General features: G+C 41.7%; 1 protein-coding gene across 1 annotated transcript; it reads right to left on the bottom strand.

The window, feature by feature from the left end:
* Positions 1–879: 879 nt before the first annotated feature.
* Positions 880–23,837, bottom strand: hoga1 (4-hydroxy-2-oxoglutarate aldolase 1). The gene is given in 8 exon segments (XM_034189161.1): positions 880–1,138; positions 1,141–1,261; positions 3,243–3,376; positions 6,326–6,422; positions 18,850–18,984; positions 22,079–22,206; positions 22,313–22,441; positions 23,433–23,837. Coding segments are annotated over 8 exon segments (972 nt in total). The 5' UTR covers positions 23,635–23,837; the 3' UTR covers positions 880–1,112.
* Positions 23,838–24,013: the final 176 nt, after the last annotated feature.

The following is a 24,013-nucleotide window of genomic DNA, read 5'->3' on the forward strand; positions in this document are numbered from 1 at the left end:
TTCATTCCATTTCACTTGCAATAATGTTAAATGGCCACCAGGTGAAACTATTGTTCCATTTTAAGAACCATTTTACCGATTAAATGAAATTGACACCATTTGACCGCCTTTATAAGTCATTCAACAAATTGCCATTTTTGCAGCCAATATTTTAATACAATTTGCCCCAATCAGTGGATTCAACAAATTCAGTTCTTTCCTGATGTTTACAAGTGAGGTGATGACAAACTCTGCAGTGTTCTGAAAGTGCTGTATCTAACATTATAAATACAAGGGCAATTAGGAAACTTCACACATTGTTGAGGAATGTCAGTTTCTCAGAATGCAACGGTGGAGAGCCAGGCCTCAACTTTTCTGGGACAGGCTCAAAACTTCTCAATCGCCCCTCATATATTTACAACTGATATTGTTTTTAATTCCATCTGAATTGCACAAATATAAATGAGTCTCAGGTCTCCTGTTTGAGGTTGATTCTTTGAAGTATTTTTAATGTAGGAGCAGTAAAGATGCTTTATCATGTTGGTATTTGTGTAAATTAATACATTTTACAATTTTGGTGAAATCACAAATAAACTGCTATTTCTGGGTGGGGTTTTTTTTGAGAGGGGGAGTCAAACACCTTTGATTTTATTTATTTGTTCATATTTCATTTTTTCTGTGAACAGTGTGGATAAAATATGCTATTTTAATGTGTGTACCAGATGTGATTGTGTATCTGCTGCTTTCCGCAAAAACTCTTCACAGGATGTCTGAGTGTAGGTCCACAACTTTAAAACAGTTGTACATTTGACTCAGTTTGGAAGAAGACAAAAACATCCATGTAAAGTAGAAATATTGAAGTGTATCATCTTTTATTGTAAAATCAAGAGCACAAAAAAGGCTGCAACAGTTAAAACTTATAACTCGACTGCATTGCAGTAAGAAAATTAAATGCATAAATGAAAACTAAATGCACAGAGAAGTTGATGTATATTTTATTTTTAAAATGAAGAATTCATGTCAGTATTTATCAGGAAACATATTAAGTTGTCTGAGCGGGTTGGTGCTGATTTTCATCTGCAGGTTGATTTTCACGCGGTCAAAATGAGCCGCCACAGGTTCCAGATGTCACCTCACAACCAGCCATTAGATGTAAATCTCGCCTGAGCTGCTGAATTTCAGCCTCCGTGAGTGGCTGAAGAGGCAATCGACAGGCGCCGCCGTGGAAACCAAACCACTCCATCGCCTGCTTCAGGGCGGGAACTCCAAACTTCTTGGTTACCTAGCAACATAATGTTCAAGTGAGTTTCCATGTTCAATCAGAAAAAAAAAATGTGACCAACAGCTACATGTACGAAGTGACACCAAACGTGTACAGCAGCGTGCAAAAGTTACGATTTTTTTGTTTTGTAAAAAAAGGCCTGATTTATAAAAGGTTTGCATTTAGAAAAACATGCACAGATACCATAGCTTCTGAGAAAAAAGTGCATGTAGATTTGTTAACTGCACACTGTGGATTGAGTCTGTCCTATGTGCAGAATAACACATTTAGCATGTCTGTCTTCATTAATATGCAATAGGGCGTGTCAACCTGAATGCACAATTTTGTGGGTGTTGAACATGTAAATAGGTGAGGTTTGCACATGCAATATTTATTAAGACCAAAATAGAAATGTTTGATTACGTCTGTACATTGCACATTTGAAACTGAGGTGTTTGGCAATTGACAGTAGACAGAATAATAATAATATGTATATATATATATATATATATATATAAAAATCATTCACTGTGAACGTCAGGCACATTTAAAGATTTAAACCCCCTTTACACAGGATGGCAGCAGCTGCCAAGCGGCTTAAAAGGCACCCAATCCCGCAAAGATGATGAGAAAACATGCTTCTTTGTAACTGCTTCAACAGCCCTGGTGTGTTTTTGTCTCATGGTGAGTTTGTGTGCTACACATTATGTCACATTTCCACAGAGATCATCTGCTTTTTTGACATATATGCTGGATTTTGAGCAGACTTTGCCTCATATTTCCTCACTGTTCGTACGTGTACACAGAGAGAGAGAGCAAAATGAGATAAATATTAAATGGTTAATTTTTCACACTCATCAGTTTGGATTTATGTTGTGTGGGTGCGCTCGTGTGTTTGCACCCGTTTCCCCGTCATTAATGAGCAGCATCAGCTGAATCTGCTGGAAAAGAAAAATGACATCAGTAGATAAATATCAGCTTTCACTGGACTTTCTATGGCTGGAAAACAACTGACAGCTATGAAAAATAAAAAGTTTTTAAAACCATTGCAGGGACTAAAAAAAGTCACATGACCGTTGTCCTCTGCAGAAACCTCACTTTTGTCTTCTTTTGGTCGGAGCTCCACATTGACCTCTGTGAGTCAAACTCTGGATTATACAGTTGATGGGGGAAAAAGGACAAAACTGTAGTGAGTCCACAGTGAACTTAATGTACCTACTTGTATATTAAAATGTTCCACGCGAGGTGTTTCAGGCAGACGCTGTCAGGCGCACACTACTGAACAAAAGAAAGCAAGTACAGAAATGTGGAAAAAGGACTGATTTAATATTTAGTTTGTTTTGTCCTCCACAGTGACGGGTTTTTAGTTTGTGCTACAGCCCGTCATCATAACAGTAATTGGGTGCAGATTCCATGTCTGATGTGATGCATTCTTTTGGTGACAGTCGACCTTCATATCAGTAAATCAGGCCAGAAATATCATTTAAAAGTATGTTTATTTGTAGTTTTTAAAAAAAAAACAGGTTGCATTTAATCAGTTTTTGTAATTATTGTATTATTGAATGATTATTGATGAAAGTGTCATTTATGTGGATTTTTTTTTTTAATTAGGACATCAACTTTTTCTTTTTTTTAATTAAAAAAGAAGGCTGGAACTTTGACTTGTTTCTTTAGAAACAAGAGTCAACAGGAGATGACATAAACCCCCGATCCCCACAAATCAGTAATCGAAGTGTCGGGGATCATCACGTCGTAAAATATAAATTAAATTAGTCAACTGGTTCTTGCGATATCGTGCTAACAAGTGAAAGCGGACGGATGGACATACAGACATGCTGATCGCTATATCCCCCTGTATTTCATACTGGGGGGTCTAAAACAAAACTGTCACTGTCCAAATACTTATGGACCCTAACAGGCAACGCAACAAAGGCGCCTCCCATGACACCTGATCAGAACTCAGTGTAAGGTGTGGTTTGGTGGTGCAGCAGATGGAACTCACAGCGGCGTTGGGTTCGATGAGCCGCTGCTGCAGAGCTCTGGCTTCCTGCCAGCGGCCGTTCACGCACAAATTCCCCAAATCACACAGCTCCCGGCCCAGAATGTTGGCCAGCGCACAGACTCCGCCCACTGCACCTGCACAACAACACCGACCTGGAGTTAAAAGGCTGAAATGAAACAAGGACTTTTATCAGTTAAAATAAAAATAAACTCAAATATACGCCAGCTGCCAATAACAGTAGAAACCTTCCAGTGATTCTGCAGCGATTTCACCACCGGGGTTTGTTAATATTACCCAAAATGCACCAAGCAAAGAGCCAATTACTGCCCGGTTTGGGTTACGGAGGTCAGAGGCTGTCGGAGTGAGAACAGGACTCATTAAAATACCTGAGAATCAAAGTGAGTCCCACTGTGTCAGTTAATCAATGCTCAGAGATCACAGGAGGCGAAGGACACGCCATTTTACATCGCCGCTATTCAAATGCATCAAACTTCATGAACCTGATCCAAGCAGATGTAAATTTCCCATTTTGTTTTGTGTTCTGGTCGTTGTGAGCAGCTAACATTCAGTCATAGGTCATCCAGATGCCACCTTTTTGGAATCTTCTTGATCAGACTAATAATGTGGTATACTCATAATTTTACAATGATTGGAGCATTTTTAATCTTGACCCCTGTCCACTTCATTGACCCCAACCTGACCATAGCTACCACCCTGGGATGGCCACCATACATAAATATTAAGGCTACATACCCAGTACATTATGGGTGTAAGTTTTGCCACCCTGGATGGTAGGAACACGCCCACTTTCAGGGGTCTGGTCTAAAGTTTGTCACCTGGAAACAAAAGTATCTGGACGCTCGAGATGTGACCTTGACTGAAGTTCAGGAAAACTATGTTGAGAAATAATGCAAGATTAATCTTTGTGTTGTGATGTTTACCGAGTCAGAACTTTTGAAGTGCCCTCATATTTACAGCTGGGTGGGCTGTTGTGCTGATGTGGGTTTGCTACATTTAGACTAATGTAACATTTTGAATCCTGATGTTTCCAGTAAAGTCCGACCGATATATTGGCCGATATGAGCCTTTCACAAACATATCAATATTGCAGTTATTTTTGCCGATATGAAAACTTTTATTTTACTGAATAAACAAAGCAGAAAAACACTTTGACTGTTACAAACTGTGTAATTGTGTAGTGTGTCCAGCAGAGGGTGCTCTAACTGCATTGATTACAAAGCTGTCAAGCATGGCTGGGACCCCATCACCCCTTGGTCACGTTAGTTACCGGAGACAGAGGCAGAAAGACAAACTGCCATTCATTTTCAATCAGCACTGATTTTTTTTTTTTTTTGATGGTGATAAGACACAAGTGGTTGTGATGCCACCAGTTAGACGGGACCAAAAAAGAGACAGTCTATTTTATACGAATGTAGAATGATATGAACCAGTAACTGCCAGTCTGAGTGAAGTCATCTTACAGTTGTATCCCTGCACTTATGGGCAATTTTTTACACACACACACACACACACTCAACAAAAATATAAACGCAACACTTTTGGTTTTGCTCTAAATCTAATCATGGTGTCTAATCAGCATCTTGATATGGCACACCTGTGAGGTGGGATGGATTATCTCAGCAAAGGAGAAGTGCTCACTATCACAGATTTAGACTGGTTTGTCAACAATATTTGAGGGAAATGGTGATATTGTATATGTGGAAAAAGTTTTAGATCTTTGAGTTCATCTCATACAAAATGGGAGCAAAACCAAAAGTGTTGCATTTATATTTTGTTGAGTGTGTATATATATATATATATATATATATATATATATATATATATATATATAGAAGGAGAGAGCATATTTCACCCATACTGGCCTCTCTTCATTGGCTTCCTGTTAATTCTAGAATAGAATTTAAAATTCTTCTTCTTACTTATAAGGTTTTGAATAATCAGGTCCCATCTTATCTTAGGGACCTCATAGTACCATATCACCCCAATAGAGCGCTTCGCTCTCAGACTGCAGGCTTACTTGTAGTTCCTAGGGTTTGTAAGAGTAGAATGGGAGGCAGAGCCTTCAGCTTTCAGGCTCCTCTCCTGTGGAACCAGCTCCCAATTCAGATCAGGGAGACAGACACCCTCTCTACTTTTAAGATTAGGCTTAAAACTTTCCTTTTTGCTAAAGCTTATAGTTAGGGCTGGATCAGGTGACCCTGAACCATCCCTTAGTTATGCTGCTACAGACGTAGACTGCTGGGGGGTTCCCATGATGCACTGTTTCTTTCTCTTTTTGCTCTGTATGCACCACTCTGCATTTAATCATTAGTGATTGATCTCTGCTCCCCTCCACAGCATGTCTTTTTCCTGGTTCTCTCCCTCAGCCCCAACCAGTCCCAGCAGAAGACTGCCCCTCCCTGAGCCTGGTTCTGCTGGAGGTTTCTTCCTGTTAAAAGGGAGTTTTTCCTTCCCACTGTCGCCAAGTGCTTGCTCACAGGGGGTCGTTTTGACCGTTGGGGTTTTTACGTAATTATTGTATGGCCTTGCCTTACAATATAAAGCGCCTTGGGACAACTGTTTGTTGTGATTTGGCGCTATATAAATAAAATTGATTGATTGATATATGCAGATACATTTTTTACTCCCTAATATCAGTATTGCTATCAGATCCAGAAAAAAAAAATCTATACCAGTCCGACTCTAGTTTCCACGGACCTGTTGCTGACCTTGCTGGTCATGTGACCTTACAAGGGAATGTCTTTCATGGGTTTTTGCCTTCAGTGTATCGTGTTCGAGATCATGTTCAGAGATGAACAGGTCATAACCAAAAACAATAAAGTTATCACAATTCATTTAGAACCACAAATAAAAGTCAGACACCACTGGGAATGACAGCCACGATGGCCCCGCATTCAAACTTTGCTTTTCCTGAATAGTAAAAATGAAACTACTGTGAAGCTTCACTTAAAAGGAACAAAAAGTCAGTTTAGTTTCTGATGAAAACGTGCACAGCGGGGGAGTGCGAAGGTTTCTGAGCGCTCGCTGTGAGAAGTCCGACCGCGATTAGTCGTCTTTCTTACCAACACAATAGGCAGCCATGAGAAACCCCGCAGAGCCTGCCAACACCTGGAAGTCCTGCGTTTTGGTTTTGTGAACAATCAGGCTCATCCTGGTGATCTGAGGAGGAACACAAGGAGACAGACGGGGAGAACATTAAAAAAAAAATTAAGCTGCCCCTCCTCCCTGCTGTCAGGACTAATATCGACTATGTTGTCGCCACAAGAGACGGCGAGAAACCCGACATAAACAAATCGCTCAACCTGAGACAAGGTTTTTGGAGGATGGGATGATTCAACACCCCGAGAGGAGACGGCACACAGACGAGTCCCGAGTGGGAAGACAAAAGAGGAGTCGACTTCAGAAGACGGTGACGGTGACGGGACAGTCTCATGAATAATAGATCAGATTGTTTTATTTTGCCTCCTTTAGTTTGCTTTTGTCAATCGACGTGAAGCGCCGAATCCAAATGAACCGGAAATGTTCAAAGAGAAGTGGCTCCGCAGGGGAAACCGTCAGTACTGACTCCTTTTTCACTCGCCACCAGCGTCGCTGGACAGGGTCTATTTTTAACTGCCCAATGCCAATCAGTCATTTTTTCCATCAGAACCATGACTGATGGATCTATCATCAATCAATCAGGTTAAAAAAAAAAGCTCATGCTGCTCACTGAAACCTCTTAAAAAAACTCCAAAGCTAGAGAAAGAAAAGGTGACAAGAAAAAAGTAATAATAATAATAATATACTGTGTGGGTCGTACTGTTTTAGCACAGTGTCTATGAGAGGGCCCTAAAGTGCAAAACCTATGAATGTATGGTGCATCTGGGAAGTATTCACAGTGCTTCACTTTTTCCATATTTTTTATGTTACAGCCCTATTCCAAAATGGATTAACCCCCCCCCCCCCCCCAAAAAAAAAATTCTACTCACAAGACCCCATAATGACAAAGTGAATTTTTATTTATTTATTTGTTTATTTGGCACATATAAGGAGGTGGATTTTGTAATTGCTTACAACCCCTGGCAAAAATTATGGAATCACCGGCCTCGGAGGATGTTCATTCAGTTGTTTAATTTTGTAGAAAAAAAGCAGATCACAGACATGACACAAAACTAAAGTCATTTCAAATGGCAACTTTCTGGCTTTAAGAAACACTATAAGAAATCAAGAAAAAAAGATTGTGGCAGTCAGTAACGGTTACTTTTTTAGACCAAACAGAGGAAAAAAATATGGAATCACTCAATTCTGAGGAAAAAATTCTGGAATCACCCTGTAAATTTTCATCCCAAAACTAACACCTGCATCATATCAGATCTGCTCGTTAGTCTGCATCTAAAAAGGAGTGATCACACCTTGGAGAGCTGTTGCACCAAGTGGACTGACATGAATCATGGCTCCAACACGAGAGATGTCAATTGAAACAAAGGAGAGGATTATCAAACTCTTAAAAGAGAGTAAATCATCACGCAATGTTGCAAAAGATGTTGGTTGTTCACAGTCAGCTGTGTCTAAACTCTGGACCAAATACAAACAACATGGGAAGGTTGTTAAAGGCAAACATACTGGTAGACCAAGGAAGACATCAAAGCGTCAAGACAGAAAACTTAAAGCAATATGTCTCAAAAATCGAAAAATGTACAACAAAACAAATGAGGAACGAATGGGAGGAAACTGGAGTCAACGTCTGTGACCGAACTGTAAGAAACCGCCTAAAGGAAATGGGATTTACATACATAAAAGCTAAACGAAAGGCATCATTAACACCTAAACATAAAAAAACAAGGTTACAATGGGCTAAGGAAAAGCAATTGTGGATTGTGGATGACTGGATGAAAGTCATATTCAGTGATGAATCTCGAATCTGCATTGGGCAAGGTGATGATGATGGAACTTTTGTTTGGTGCCTTTCCAATGAGATTTATAAAGATGACTGCCTGAAGAGAACATGTAAATTTCCACAGTCATTGATGATATGGGGCTGCATGTCAGGTAAAGGCACTGGGGAGATGGCTGTCATTACATCATCAATAAATGCACAAGTTTATGTTGATATTTTGGACAATTGAAAGGATGTTTGGGGATGATGAAATCATTTTTCAAGATGATAATGCATCTTGCCATAGAGCAAAAACTGCAAAAACATTCCTTGCAAAAAGACACATAGGGTCAATGTCATGGCCTGCAAATAGTCCGGATCTTAATCCAATTGAAAATCTTTGGTGGAAGTTGAAGAAAATGGTCCATGACAAGGCTCCAACCTGCAAAGCTGATCTGGCAACAGCAATCAGAGAAAGTTGGAGCCAGATTGATGAAGAGTACTGTTTGTCACTCATTAAGTCCATGCCTCAGAGACTGCAAGCTGTTATAAAAGCCAGAGGTGGTGCAACAAAATACTAGTGATGTGTTGGAGCGTTGTTTTGTTTTTCATGATTCCATAATTTTTTCCTCAGATCTGATTTGATGCAGGTGTTAATTTGGGGGATGAAAATTTACAGGGTGATTCCATAATTTTTTCCTCAGAATTGAGTGATTCCATATTTTTTTCCTCTGCTTGGTCTAAAAAAGTAACCGTTACTGACTGCCACAATCTTTTTTTCTTGATTTCTTATAGTGTTTCTTAAAGCCAGAAAGTTGCCATTTGAAATGACTTTAGTTTTGTGTCATGTCTGTGATCTGCTTTTTTTCTACAAAATTAAACAACTGAATGAAAATCCTCTGAGGCCGGTGATTCCATAATTTTTGCCAGGGGTTGTACATATGCACATCGCTCTACCCCGAACTTGAAGATGTTGAGATGAGGTGCGTCGCGCTACTGCGCATGCGCACATCACTCTATCCCGGACTTGAAGACGTCACCCGTCGAGATGAGGTGCCTCGCGCAACTGCACATGTGGAGATGATGCAACTGCGCATGCGCATTTTGTTTTTTCTGTCAAAGTTTTTTTTTTATTAATTGTATTCAGTGTATTTATAGCCTAGTAAGTAAAACATTTTCTGTATTTTACGTTAGGAGCATAAATGTATGTATATGTATATTTTGCCTACTTTGAAATAAGCTAACTCCAGGTTAAAAATACTTATCGTTTTATAGTGAGTAGATGTTATACATTACTATGTCCTGATGAACAATTTATACATTTACTTGCCCATCAAAATAAGCGAACTTCGTCAACTAATTTTTTCAGTGCACACGTGCAGTTACACGAGGAACCTCATCTCGACGACGCACCTCATCTCGACAGAACACCGGCAAGGTCAAAATTGTTTTCTATTTTGCCTTTCATGGCCACCGTACATGAGACTGTAATGCTAACCTCTGAACGTGCAGCTTAATCATCTATTTGAACCGAGCAGGAGCTGAATACAAGAATGTCTCACTCGTGCTGCTGTTATATTTTTATGTGAAGCTATTAATTCTTTTACGAGACAAACAGACCACACGTGCAAAAAATAGCTTTAAATTCATTAAGTTTTTCATATTAATGTCACACATTTGCTGCAACCAACAAAAACCTATTAATCATGTGACATTCAGCGTTTGTGACTATTTCTCAGGTTCGCTGCAGACAGAGATACAAGTAGGTGTTGTAATTATTCGACTCATCGAGGTTAATTGTTGGGACTGTAGAGAGAAGTTGAATTTATTTATTTAGTGTACTTTTGTCTGGTTGCGCTCTGAATTTGCACGTCTGGCATGTTGAATAGACGGCGGCGCCGGAGCGTGGGCTGCACAAACAGCATCAGAGAAGTCGAGACAGAACTTTAACGACACCCAAGGCACCGAACATCTTTACATCACAAAAAACAACAATCAAAAAAACACCAAGTCTCCTTAGAAGACTGATTTTTGACTTTTACAATTTGAGCCACCTTCAGTGTGTTGAAGACGCATTGTTTAGTTTGTGGAAATAGAAGACGCATTTTTTAGTTATTGACAGACGCCAAACGTCTCCATTTCAGGTTTTAAATGCTTTTTAATTCAGTCGTGTTGAAATTTGTTTTCACTTTAGGATTAAACCTCTGAACTCAGTTTCTGGGAGGTTTAGTTTTTACTCATTGTGGCTCATCTGTCACTGCACCTCTGTGGAAACGGCACAGTCGTGGCTACGGGTATGTAAAATAAAAAAAACAACATTTTATGCAGTATCGTAAAGATATAATGCTATACGAGGTCTGTCCAAAAAGTAACGGACCTTTTTATTTTTTTCAAAAACCATATGGATTTGAATCACGTGTGATTGCATCAGCCAACCTTGAACCTTCGTGCACATGCGTGAGTTTTTTCACGCCTGTCGGTTGCGTCATTCGCCTGTGAGCAGGCTTTGTGTGAGCAGTGGTCCACCCCTCTCGTCGGATTTTTATTGCGAATAAATGTCTGAACGATTTGGAGCTTTGCTGCATCAAATTTTTTCCAGAAACTGTGAGAGACCTCCAGGTGGACACCATTCGGAAAATTACTGTGGCTTTCAGGGACGATTTTATGGGGATTACACAGATTAAGGAGTGATCCAGACGGTTTAAAGACTGCCCACAACTGCTGAGAGCGCGCTGCGCTCCGAGCGCCGATCGACAGGCTCAAACCCCGCTGAAACAACCAGATAATTTCCAACGTGAAGGCTTTGTTGATCCGGGACGTTGTCTGACTTACACAAAAATGGCAGGAGGCGTGGACATCAGTACTTTTTCGGCACATTCCACTGTTACAGGAGATTTTTCATGGAAAAAGAAGCGGAGGATTGTGCCACCATGCCGCTCATGGCGCGGGACAAAACCACCTCCGTGTTGGTCTCACAGGACGGCTTTCAGACGGCTTCCAGTTGCTTTTCAGTCGTGTGAATATCCGAGAAATTGCGCATGAGCTGGACATGCCAGAACATGTCCTGTGAGGCTTCATCACGGTGTTGCTTTGCGCCATGCGGCTCCACCGCGACGCGCGGAATTCCTCCGCTCCTCTTTCCATGACAAAAACTCCTGTAACAGTGGAATGTGCCGTTCATTTCTAAACTGGACGCTGTCTTGATCCGGTATGTCGTCTGACTAGTACAGGAATTGCGGAAGACGTGGACATCTGCACTTTTTCGGCACACTGAGACAGACATGCGGAGGAGTTCCACGCGTCAGGACGGAGCCGCATGGCGCAAAGCAATGCCGTGATGAAGCCTCACAGGACATGTTGGGACATGTCCAGCTCATGCACAATTTCTCGAATATTCACACGACTGAAAAGCAACTGGAAGCCGTCTGAAAGCCATCTGAAAGCCGTCCTGTGAGATCAACACAGAGGTGGTTTTGTCCTGCACCATGAGCGGCACGGTGGCGCAATCCTCCGCTTCTTTTTCCATGAAAAAAACTCCTGTAACAGTAGAATGTGCCGAAAAAGTGCTGATGTCCACGTCTCCTGCCATTTTTGTGTAAGTCAAACGACGTCCCGGATCAACAAAGCCTTCATGTTGGAAATGATCTGGTTGATTCAGCCTGTCGATGGGCGCTCGGAGCGCAGCGCGCTCTCAGCAACTGTGGGCGGTCTTTAAACTGGCTGGATCACTCCTTAATCTGTGTAATCCCCATAAAATCGTCCCTGAAAGCCATATTAATTTTCCGAATGGTGTCCACCTGGAGGTCTCTCACAGTTTCTGGAAAAATTTAATGCAGTAAAGCTCCAAATCATTCAGACATTTATTCGCAATAAAAATCAGACGAGAGGGGTGGACCACTGCTCACACAAAGCCTGCTCACAGGCGAATGACGCAACCGACAGGCGTGAAAAAACTCACGCATGCGCACGAAGGTTCAAGCTTGGCTGATGCAATCACACGTGATTCAAATCCATATGGTTTTTGAAAAAAATAAAAAGGTCCGATACTTTTTGGACAGACCTCGTAAATGAATGAATGAAATGAATTCTTTGACCAGTAGTTACATTTTTTTTAAACACTGAAAAACATGGTATTTATACAACATTTGTGGAAATACAAATGTAACAGTGTTTTTGGGAAAAGGATTTGGATTTGTGGGCAGGATGGGGCACAGCACGAGCTGTGTGTGTGTGTGTGTGTGTGTGTGTGTGTGTGTGTGTGTGTGTGTGTGTGTGTGTGTGTGTGTGTGTGTGTGTGTGTGTTACTTGGTTTGTTCTATCATTTCTCTCCGGATGTTCTCTCTGTGCTTTTGTCTCCAGCTGCAGTTCAGTTGAACTTTGGCTGAATTTCTGTCATGTGACCGTCTCTCTTAGCCGAGTTACTGCAGAGTGCAGAATATTTATTTATTTTATTTGTCCAGCTGCTAGAGTTTTGACTAAAACCAGGAAGATCTGATGATATCACACCTGTTCTGGTATCCAGTGAATTTAAGAGCAGCCTCCCTGCACTGCACCTTCACCAGCTTAGTACATGCACGCACATCATATTGGGTTTTAGGTTGCGTCTGCCTCACCGGTTCTGCCGTGGTCTCGGGGCCCTACTCTGGAGCTTGTGGAGCCCATGGTCCTGCGGCCTGTTGGGGTGGGGGGGGTGGCTGCGGTGGGGCACGGGTGTTGGCACTGGGGGGTGGACGGCTGCTGGGGAGTTGGGGGCCGTAGTCTCCGTGGGGTGGGGTGTTGCCCCGCTCTCGCTTGGACAGTCTCACAATCTTGGGCTCTGGTGTTTGGGGTGGGGTCCAGGGTGGGGAGGTGAGGTCCTGCTGACTGCGCTGGGGGAGTTCCGGCACCACCGGGCTGCTCCCCTGGTGTTTCGTCGTGCTGTCCCGGTGGCTGCCCTTCCTGGCCTCTGTGCCCTTCTGCTGCCCATTTTCTCCTGGTTTAACCTGAGGCCCTGCATCCTGGACCCATTTCCGTCTGTTGAGTGCAGTCGGCTGTATGGCTTCTGACGTGCCGGAGTGGTCCACGTCATATTTTAAGGTTCTGTACTTTTGTCTTGGCCCAACACTCCAGCCATAGTAGTGATCGGATATTTAGCTGTGATCTGGGTCTCTGTGTGTGGATGTTGTGTGTTTGTGGCCATCACCACAATTTGGTTTTGGGTGCTCTCAAGGGGATCAAGACTCTGGTGTCCTAGATTAGCGTATGGCTGCTCACTAATTAGACAACAGACTGTTGCTGTCACTGTTTGTTCATGTGTGGTTGTTTGTCCTGGTAAGTTGTGTGGTTGGGTCTCCTTGGTGTATTTCCTGTTGCTTATAACGACTGTATTACTTACTGTATATTTGTTACTTTGCAAGATTTTATTTTGGTGTTTGAAGTGACTTGCATTCTACTCCGAAGCAACCGGGACTTAATCAACCCCGGGTGGGACCAGGAACTTCACTGGTGATGCACAGCAGCGCACCCTAGAGGTTTTTCTTACATCCCTGCAGCCAGTTATTTGCAGGATTTTATTTTGCCATTTGTTTTGACTTGTTTTTACGATGTTTAGATTTTCTTTTCATTGAGCTATTTCACTATTTTTACTATGATGAACACTTTGATTTTTTTTTTTTTTACTTCAAATGTTGTACAAATAAATTTGATTTATTTTGGTACTTGAACTGAAAAGAGCAAAAGGTTTATTTGGGGGCAAATTTTTATAAACGAAAAACTTAGAATAAAGTGATTTTGATGAATTATCACCATTGTAAACTTAGATTTGGTTATACTTCCTGGCAGATGTGTGATAAGACAGTGGTGAGTTCAGGAACAGTCGAAAATTTTATAACCAAGAAATGTTATTATTTTACATTTTCTTGTAGGTTTACAGGAATAAAGAGCATAATTTGTAAAATTGTAGTAAGAAGCCTATTGTTTAATTGATTTGTAAGTCGTAAAAAAAATGTAATGTGTTAAACGAATTGTGAATTTTTTTCTTTATTAGATATTATTATATTATATTATATATTATATAATGTTAGATATATTATATTATATATTATATTAATCATGTACATTCCTGGAGTTTCATTAACAGCTGCTTCATAAATATTTGGTGCAAACTTTTATCACCAAACTGATTTTCTTCAGCTTGTGTCTTTAGATCAGGGGTGTCTGTCTCTCTCTCACACACACACACATCTCTGGAAAACAGGATCAGGGTTGTATTAATTGAGTTATGTATTGATTTTCATGTGCTTTTTTGCAGTGGTTAAGGTTGAATTATACCTTTATTATAATATAGAGCCCCAGTTCCAATGAAGTTGGGACGTTGTGTAAAATGTAAATTAAAAACAGAATACAGTGATTTGCAAATCCTCTTCAACCTCTCTTCAATTGAATACACCACAAAGACAAGATATTTAATGTTCAAACTGATAAACTTTATTGTTTTTGTGCAAATATTTGCTCATTTTGAAATGGATGCCTGCAGCACGTTTCAAAAAAGCTGGGACAGTGGTATGTTTACCACTGTGTTACATCACCTTTCCTTCTAACAACACTCAATAAGCGTTTGGGAACTGAGGACACTAATTGTTGAAGCTTTGTAGGTGGAATTCTTTCCCATTCTTGCTTGATGTACGACTTCAGTTGTTCAACAGTCCGGGGTCTCCGTTGTCATATTTTGCGCATCATAATGCGCCACACATTTTCAATGGGCGACAGGTCTGGACTGCAGGCAGGCCAGTCTAGTACCCGCACTCTTTTACTACGAAGCCACGCTGTTGTAAAACGTGCAGAATGTGGCTTGGCATTGTCTTGCTGAAATAAGCAGGGACGTCCCTGAAAAAGACGTTGCTTGGATGGCAGCATGTGTTGCTCCAAAACCTGGATGTACCTTTCAGCATTGATGGTGCCATCACAGATGTGTAAGTTGTCCATGCCATGGGCACTAACACACCCCCATACCATCACAGATGCTGGCTTTTGAACTTTGCGCTGGTAATAATCTGGATGGTCTTTTTCCTCTTTTGTCCGGTGGACACGATGTTCATGATTTCCAAAAACAATTTGAAATGTGGACTCATCAGACCACAGCACACTTTTCCACTTTGTGTCTGTCCATTTCAAATGAGCTCGGGCCCAGAGAAGGTGGCGGCGTTTCTGGATGTTGTTGATATAGAGCTTTCGCTTTGCATGGTAGAGTTTTAACTTGCACTTGTAGATGTAGTGACAAACTGTGTTAACGCACAATGGTTTTCTGAAGTGTTCCTGAGCCCACGCGGTAAGATCCTTTACACAATAGTAAGTCCCTTCGGCTGCTCCCTTGTTTGCACTCGGGGTCGCCACAGCAAATCCAAGGTGGATCTGCATGTTGAATTGGCACAAGTTTTACGCCGGATGCCCTTCCTGACGCAACTCCACATTACATGGAGAAATGTGGCAGGGGTGGGATTTGAACCCGGAACCTTCTGAACTGAAACCAAGCGCATTAACCACTTGGCCACCACCCCTGCAAGATCCTTTACACAATGATGTTGGTTTTTAATGCAGTGCCGTCTGAGGGAACAAAGGTCACGGGTATTCAATGCTGATTTTCGGCCTAGCCGCTTACATGTACAAAGCTCTCCAGATTCTCTGAATCTTCTGATTATATTATGGACTGTAGATGATGGAATCCCCAAATTCCTTGCAACTGAACATTGAGAAACATTGTTCTTAAACTGTTGAACTATTTTTTCACGCAGTTGTTCACAAAGTGGTGATCCTCGCCCCATCTTTGCTTGTGAACGGCTGAGCCTTTTGGGGATGTTCATTTTATACCCAATCATGACACTCAGCAGTTTCCAATTAACATGTTCACCTATGGAATGTTCCAAACAGGTGTTCATTGAGCTTTCATCAACTTTCCCAGTCTTTTGTTGCCCCTGTCCCAACTTTTTGAAACGTGTTGCAGGCATCCATTTCAAAATGATCAAATATTTGCACAAAACAAAATAGTTTATCAGTTTGAACATTAAATATCTTGTCTTTGTGGTGAATTCAACTGAATATAGGTTGAAGAGGATTTGCAAATCATTGTATTCTGTATTTATTTACATTTCACACAACGTCCCAACTTAATTGGAATTGGGGTATCTTAACATGGCATTAGTAGTAGATTAATTTTATGCCCCGCCCACACCAGTCCATCACAAATATGAGATCTACTGACTGCTCCATGGAGTCAAGAAAGATCGGGGGGCACCGAACCTTTCTTTTCATGATGAAGTCTAGTGCAAATAAATCTCTAAATGTTGGTCCAAAGTCAGACAGGCGGGCTGAGAACCAACATGCTGGTCATTGAAAGCCAAACACGTGTCACTAACTTTCCAGCGTTGCTGTGGCGGATCAGTCTTTGCTGCCTCATACGCCAGCGAACACGATGACAGCGACTAACTCAAGTGACTGACCGCTCTGTACACAGATTATGTAAGAAACATCCACTTAAATGAAAAAGTTTTTGATCAAACCATCTGCCAAACAGCGAAAGCTGTCAAACTCATTTCTGAAACTAGTTTGCCGCTGTCTAAGTGACCCATTGTTGTCTGTGTTAGGCCTCTTCACGCCCACGCCGAGAAGGTTCATGCTGTGCTTGAACTACGCCCACATTCCTGTCTTCAAGCCGGTGGACAAACTGCTGCTTCCCAAATCAGAAATCTATTTGCTGCTGCTCGATAACTCCTCCCACACAAAACTAAAAGGTGTGAGGAGCTATGAACATGTGACCCTGCCACTGACCCCCTTGAACAAAAATCAACTCTCCTTTAGTTTGAGGTTCTTCCAGAAAAGAGGATCTTCAGTAAAAACAGACAGCCCAACACCAGAGTTCAAGTTTTGCTGCTGATGAACAGTGAAATCAGACTTTGATTGGCAGCTGCTGACAATCGGACGGAATGCCAGAAAAGCGACCAGACATTTAAAATCACCATAGCAACAACAGTGCCTGGTGATCAGAGTCTTGATACAAAAACCAGCGACGTGTGCAAACGTTACACACAGTTCATGCCGTTACAGTGTGCAGAGCGTCAAAAAGACGTCACAGTAACCTCAAGATTTTGGGCAATGAAAGTAAACATTGCCCAAAATGGAAGCGGCTGTCATGCTAACTATCCACGTAAATCTGGTTTATAAAATTCTGGAATACATGTTCCAAACTAGATCAGTACAGTTAGCAGTCACACGGAAGACAAGACTGGATACAAGCGCAACTGTTATTATGGGGGTACCGATCACACTAGCTAGACTGGATACAAGCGCAATTGTTATTATGGGGGTATTGATCAAGCTAGCTAGGCTGGATACAAGCATAACTTATTATGGGGGTACTGATCACACTAGCTAGACTGGATACAAGCGCAAGTGTTATTATGGGGGTACTGATCAAGCTAGCTAGGCTGGATACAAGCGCAATTGTTATTATGGGGGTATTTATCACGCTAGCTAGGCTCGATACAAGCGTAACTGTTATTATGGGGGTATTTATCACGCTAGCTAGGCTGGATACAAGCGCAACTGTTATGGGGTATTGATCACGCTAGCTAAACTGGATACAAGCGCAACTGTTATTATGGGGGTATTGCTCACGCTAGCTAGACTGGGTACAAGCGCAAGTGTTATTATGGGGGTATTGATCAAGCTAGCTAGGCTGGATACAAGCGCAACTGTTATTATGGCAGTATTGATCACGCTAGCTAGACTGGATACAAGCGCAGCTGTTATTATGGGGGTATTGATCACGCTAGCTAGACTGGATACAAGCACAGCTGTTATTATGGGGGTATTGATCAAGCTAGCTAGGCTGGATACAAGCGCAGCTGTTATTATGGGGGTATTGATCACGCTAGCTAGGCTGGATACAAGCGCAAGTGTTATTATGGGGGTATTGATCACGCTAGCTAGACTGGATACAAGCGCACCTGTTATTATGGGGGTATTGATCACGCTAGCTAGACTGGATACAAGCGCACCTGTTATTATGGGGGTATTGATCACGCTAGCTAGACTGGATACAAGCGTAAGTGTTATGGGGGTATTGATCATGCTAGCTGGTCCAATTGGTACAATGAATGTAGCGGTGTAACGGACCACAGCTGTCCTGTGATCCGTCTGGACTGCCTTCCACAGTTCAGCACTGGTATGAACTGCAGTTTAAAGGTGAAGTTTACATTTTTGTGTGAAACACATTTATTCTCACATTAACTTGCTGTTTTTAAAGTAATAAATGTGTAAATCAGTTAGCATGGGGCTACTACAGTTATCAATTTGACTAAAAATTAAACATTGCTGTTGTGATTTTAAATATTTTAGCACATCTCTTAGCTACGCACTAGCTACAGCTGCCCAATTACGAAGTCACTATGTCACCAGGCTTCTGGTCCCGCCCATTTTATTACAAACTGGTAATATTCACTGAACCCGTGATGTGAGTTCATCTGAAAAATGAGAAACTGAGATTGGACCAACTTTAAATGGGCAAAATATAAAACATGCAAAAAAATAAAATACAAACAGGCCTGTCGCAGTGTTTGTTCAGCTTTGCTGCAAAACGTAGGATCTTAGTGAAAACGAGAGACAGATGATCTGCTGTGGCTCCGAACAGCAGCAGCCGAAACAACAAGAAGAAGAAGAAGAAGTTGGAAGGATCTGTGTGGAAAATAGTTTTCTTACGTCTCCTCCGCTGTCTTTGAGGCCCACGATGTTGGGGTGCTGAGCCAGTTCGACCACAGCGTCCAGCTGCACGTCCAGCCCCGCGTTAGCTGGTACGCTGTACAGAACCACGGGCACCGGACTGCTGTCGGCCACCTGTAGGGGGAGACAGAGATCCAACAAGAGCTGAATTCTGTAAAATGAAGTTTTTATTTTTTCTTTGCTCAAACAGCTGTCGTTTCCTGTTGCAACGCAGCTTTGACCCTCAACTCATAACATCAAGAGAAGCTTATGTCGTGTACCGCTCAGGAGTCGTAGCTATCTGTACTAGGGCTGTGGAGATTAATCAATGTGAATCGGTATCTAGATACAAATGTGCGCGATGCAAGTGTATCGATTCTTTCAGTGTGCAACGATTCAACTGATGGATGAAATTGCAACACACATTGAATGCACCACAGACGGAAGCATGAAAGCACATTTCTACCGCAACAAATCTATTTCAAATGGAGGCCCACGACAATGGCGCAAGCAGTTTTATGAGATTTTTGACGCACCTAAACCAGGCATTTTCAATTTTTTTTTTTTTTTTTTTTAAAGGTGGGAAACGACAAGACGCAGGTCGTTTGGAAAGAATGCCGTGGCTGGCGCTGAGCCCACTAACGCAGCAAAACTGGTGAGAAAAGTATCTCAGATTACTTTTGCCAAGGCGGTACTCTGTCAATGAGTGACTCACTTTAAGTCACTCATTGAGAGTGATGTTGTCTTACTGTTTACTGTTTAAGTTCTGACAGTGTGATGAAACAGGTCCCAAATATGAGGGAACTGATTCTTGTTCCTTAATGTTGAATCTGGTAAATTTGCTGCTTATAAGGAATAAAACAAATCCTCTGCCTCTAGTAGAAGCAGAAGAAGAATACCATAGTACCATACTGAATTGCAGCTTCTTATTTTCTATTAAAATTCTTGGTATAATTTCTTTGCATCATGTTGAATCGTATCGTAACGCACCAAATTGCATCGTATCACACTGTGAGGAATTGAATCACCATCAAATGGCATCAAATTGGGAAGAGGGGTGAATCGCATTGTATCGTCAGTATCGCAATATGTATCGTGTCGCTGGTAGTGTATCGAGCTGCGTATCAAATCGTTGTCAGTGATGAAATTGACATGCCTAATCTGTATGTATCCAGCAGGGGGCAGAAGAGGTCCAGGAGTGTGTGCTGGAGCTGCATCAAACCCCAGGCAGAAAGCTTCTGGGTCCTGACTGGCAACAGAGTATGCAAGCATGCACAAACACACAAAACCACACCATTGCCGAATGGTACCTCACCAGGGTGGAAACTCTGACCTGGTGATCCACATGTAACGCAAGATCCTATTGTCTTGCGTACAGTTTGTAGATATTCAATAAAGCCCCTCAATCAATCATAAACAATATTTATGTTTTTAAGAACGGAACTTGTGCAAATCAAACAATATTTGTAGATCACCCTCTGTGCAGCTGCAGGTATTAATGAAACAAATTTAGCTCCTTAGGAAGTTAGCTTTGAGTTAGCGAAGGTTAGCATGCATGCTAATGTCTGCAAAATGTCTTGTAAATGACTCCAGAGGTATTATCAGGTTACAAAAACAGCTTTTTTTTCAGTTTTAGAAGTGTTTAATTTCTCGCTAGCATTTACATAATATATGACAGAGGATATATTTACACACAAACAAAATGGAGCTTTGCAGCTAGCTACCAGCCTGTGATGTCACCATGCTAGCATCCGCTACATGTCTTGTAAATACGTTCAGAGGTGGTATTAGGTTCCAAAAACAGCATTGTCAGTTTTAGAAGTGTTTGTTTCTCGCTAACTTTTACATAATATATGAGAAACATATATATATATATCCCTGCCTGACTGGAAAATCACTAAGGGCCCTTGGGCAAGGCCTTTAATCCCCTATTGCTCCCGGTGTGTAGTGAGCGCCTTGTATGGCAGCACCCTGACATCGGGGTGAATGTGAGGCATAACTGTAAAGCACTATATAAATGTTTCCGTCTCAGGTTTGTTTACTCCCACGTGGCGCAGCGCGGAGCCTAAAACGCGCCTTTAATCAAAAAGCGCCGTGAAAATAAAACTTTACAGAAAATAAAATCAGTCAGGATACAAAATAACAAACCAGAGCTCCGCCCACAGCAGGTAAGGGATCATCGATAACACGCATGTTGTGGAAATGACGCAAAATTCAGTCCATGTAAAAAAAACAACAAAAAAAAACAGAACCTTCAGTTAATTACTTCTTTAAAAACTCACAAGATGAAATGTTCAGGCATAACTAGCGGACATCCACAAAGTGCACACATCAGCCAGAGCCACATAATTCATTTAGTGTGTGAAGTATAAAACATGTATAAAAGTGCACCAGCCTGTGATGTCACCATGCTAGCATCCGCTACATGTCTTGTAAATAAGTTCAGAGGTGGTATTAGGTTCCAAAAACAGCATTGTCAGTTTTAGAAGTGTTTGTTTCTCGCTAACTTTTACATAATATATGAGAAACACATATATATATATATATATATCTGCCTGACTGGAAAATCACTAAGGGCCCTTGGGCAAGGCCTTTAATCCCCTATTGCTCCCGGTGTGTAGTGAGCGCCTTGTATGGCAGCACCGACATCGGGGTGAATGTGAGGCATAACTGTAAAGCACTATATAAATGCAGTCCATTTACCATATATATATATATATATATATATATATATATATATATAAACAGACACAAAATGAAGAAATTTTTTGAGAGACCAACCACTGATGTCACAGTGCAGTTCTACTCTGATTGGCTGTCATGCCCACCACTCAAAAACAAAACAAGACAGACTGAAACAGAATGTGACATTTTAACCTCTTAAAATAGGTCAAGGTTAGCCATCTTTGAACTTGTCCAAGGTCTGTGTCCCAAGTATGCTCCCTGTCAATTTGAAGACCCTGGCAGTAACAGGACTGGAGTTATGGTGAGGACAGAGACAGACAAATGGACGGACGAAAAGCTGGCTAAGAAAAATCTAAATGTTTTCTCATCCAAACTTTCCCTTTTTGTTTTGTTGTTGGTCCAACTGAGTACATGTTCTCTCTACTGCCCCTACAGTTAACGCAGGTACTGTGCCGTGCTAACTTTAGACAACAAACTACTGTGTGTGTGGCTTTAGTTTTGACCTGTTTCACATCAGCACTGTGTGTTTGTGCTGTTAGCTGACCTTCGTGTAGTGCTGGATCAGAGCCCGGCTGTCCATCTTCCCCTTGTAGAAGCAGGGCGTTACAACGAGGACAGCGCTGGCGCCGGCTGCCGCCATTTTCTCAGTGAGGTGGACTGTGGCTCTGGTGGCTGCACAGAAGAAGACAGAAGAACTCGTTTTGTGTTACCAACGAAATGTAACATCCAGCTGTCATCACTTTGCACACTTTACACATTATTACTTATCCAGACTTACATTCACAGCCGGACCCGGCCAGAACCAGTTTCTCTGGAGGCAGGCAGCTTCGGGTGCGCTTCACCACCTCTACCCGCTCCTCCTCAGTCAGGAAAGGGAACTCGCCATTCGAACCCTGAACCACCAGACCTGGAAAGACACAAACATGTCAGACATCCTATAAAAAAAAAAAAATTAAATCCCAGATATATATATATGTATGAAACACACATACTGTTGTCAAACATAGTTTGAAGCAAACATCTAGACATTTTAAACTTTTCTAAACAGGTTTTAATCTGGAAAAATTAAAGATAATTTAATCTGTCTTGGTTTTACAAGGTCCTGTATTAATGACCGATTTAAACTGGATCTTAAATACCGACAGTAATAAATTGTCTTGATGGGACTAAATTTGTCACCAACTCATATTTGTTGCTGTCCCACTTAAAACCTTTTTGTGAATATTTACCTTCTTCCTTATACTGTTTTATCACTAAATACCTCAGCACTGGTTTCACACTGTTTTAAACGTGTTTAGTCTCATGGTTAGAAAGTTTTATTTTGTTGTTTTATCTTAATTTAAAAGTCACTCCTGAAACACAGTTTTAAGTTACGATAGTGTGCATGAAAGATGTTACGCAAATAATTATTTTACAAGCTGATGGAAAATAATAATAGAAACAGATTAGTGCTGGCACTAGGGGGCGACACGCGTCCGCAGGTCACGAAATGATTTTGCGTTTTTTTTTTTTCTTTTCTTTCCTTTTACTCTTTGTTGAACTTTATCCTCTCAGTCAGATCCCTAAAAACGCGAATGTGTCAGATCCCAACATCTTTAAATTACCATGAAGAATCAGAGCACGATTTGTAATCCGATGTTACTTACACACACACACACACACACACACACACACACACACACACACACACACACACACACACACACACACACACACACACACACACACACACACACACACACACACACACACACACACACACACACACACACACACACACACACACACACACACACACACACACACACACACACACACACACACACACACACACACACACACACACACACACACACACACACACACACACACACACACACACACACACACACACACACCTTTAAAGGGGATCTTGGCGTACTTATGCAGGTTCTCTTCCAGTTTCCGGTAGTCCACGTCCTCGGTGTCGGTGAACGGGGTGGACAGAGGCGGGTAAATCCCGTTCAGGTCCAGACCGGTTCGGTTGCTCCAGGTTCGTGTCCAGGCCGGGTTCTGACCCGCTGTTCTGCACAGGAGAGCCAAACTTCTGCAACGCAGCATGATGGCGCAAACTGACCGCAAGTAAACTTATGCGGTTAATCGATAACCAGCGTCTGTTTGTTTCCGTCTCAGGTTTGTTTACTCCCACGTGGCGCAGCGCGGAGCCTAAAACGCGCCTTTAATCAAAAAGCGCCGCGAAAATAAAACTTTACAGAAAATAAAGTCAGTCAGGATACAAAATAACAAACCAGAGCTCCGCCCACAGCAGGTAAGGGATCATCGATAACACGCATGTTGTGGAAATGACGCAAAATTCAGTCCATGTAAAAAAAAAAAAAAAAAAAAAACAGAACCTTCAGTTAATTACTTCTTTAAAAACTCACAAGATGAAATGTTCAGGCATAACTAGCGGACATCCACAAAGTGCACACATCAGCCA

This window comes from Thalassophryne amazonica, chromosome 15 (genome assembly GCF_902500255.1).
Source record: "Thalassophryne amazonica chromosome 15, fThaAma1.1, whole genome shotgun sequence".
Taxonomy (NCBI): Eukaryota; Metazoa; Chordata; class Actinopteri; order Batrachoidiformes; family Batrachoididae; genus Thalassophryne; species Thalassophryne amazonica.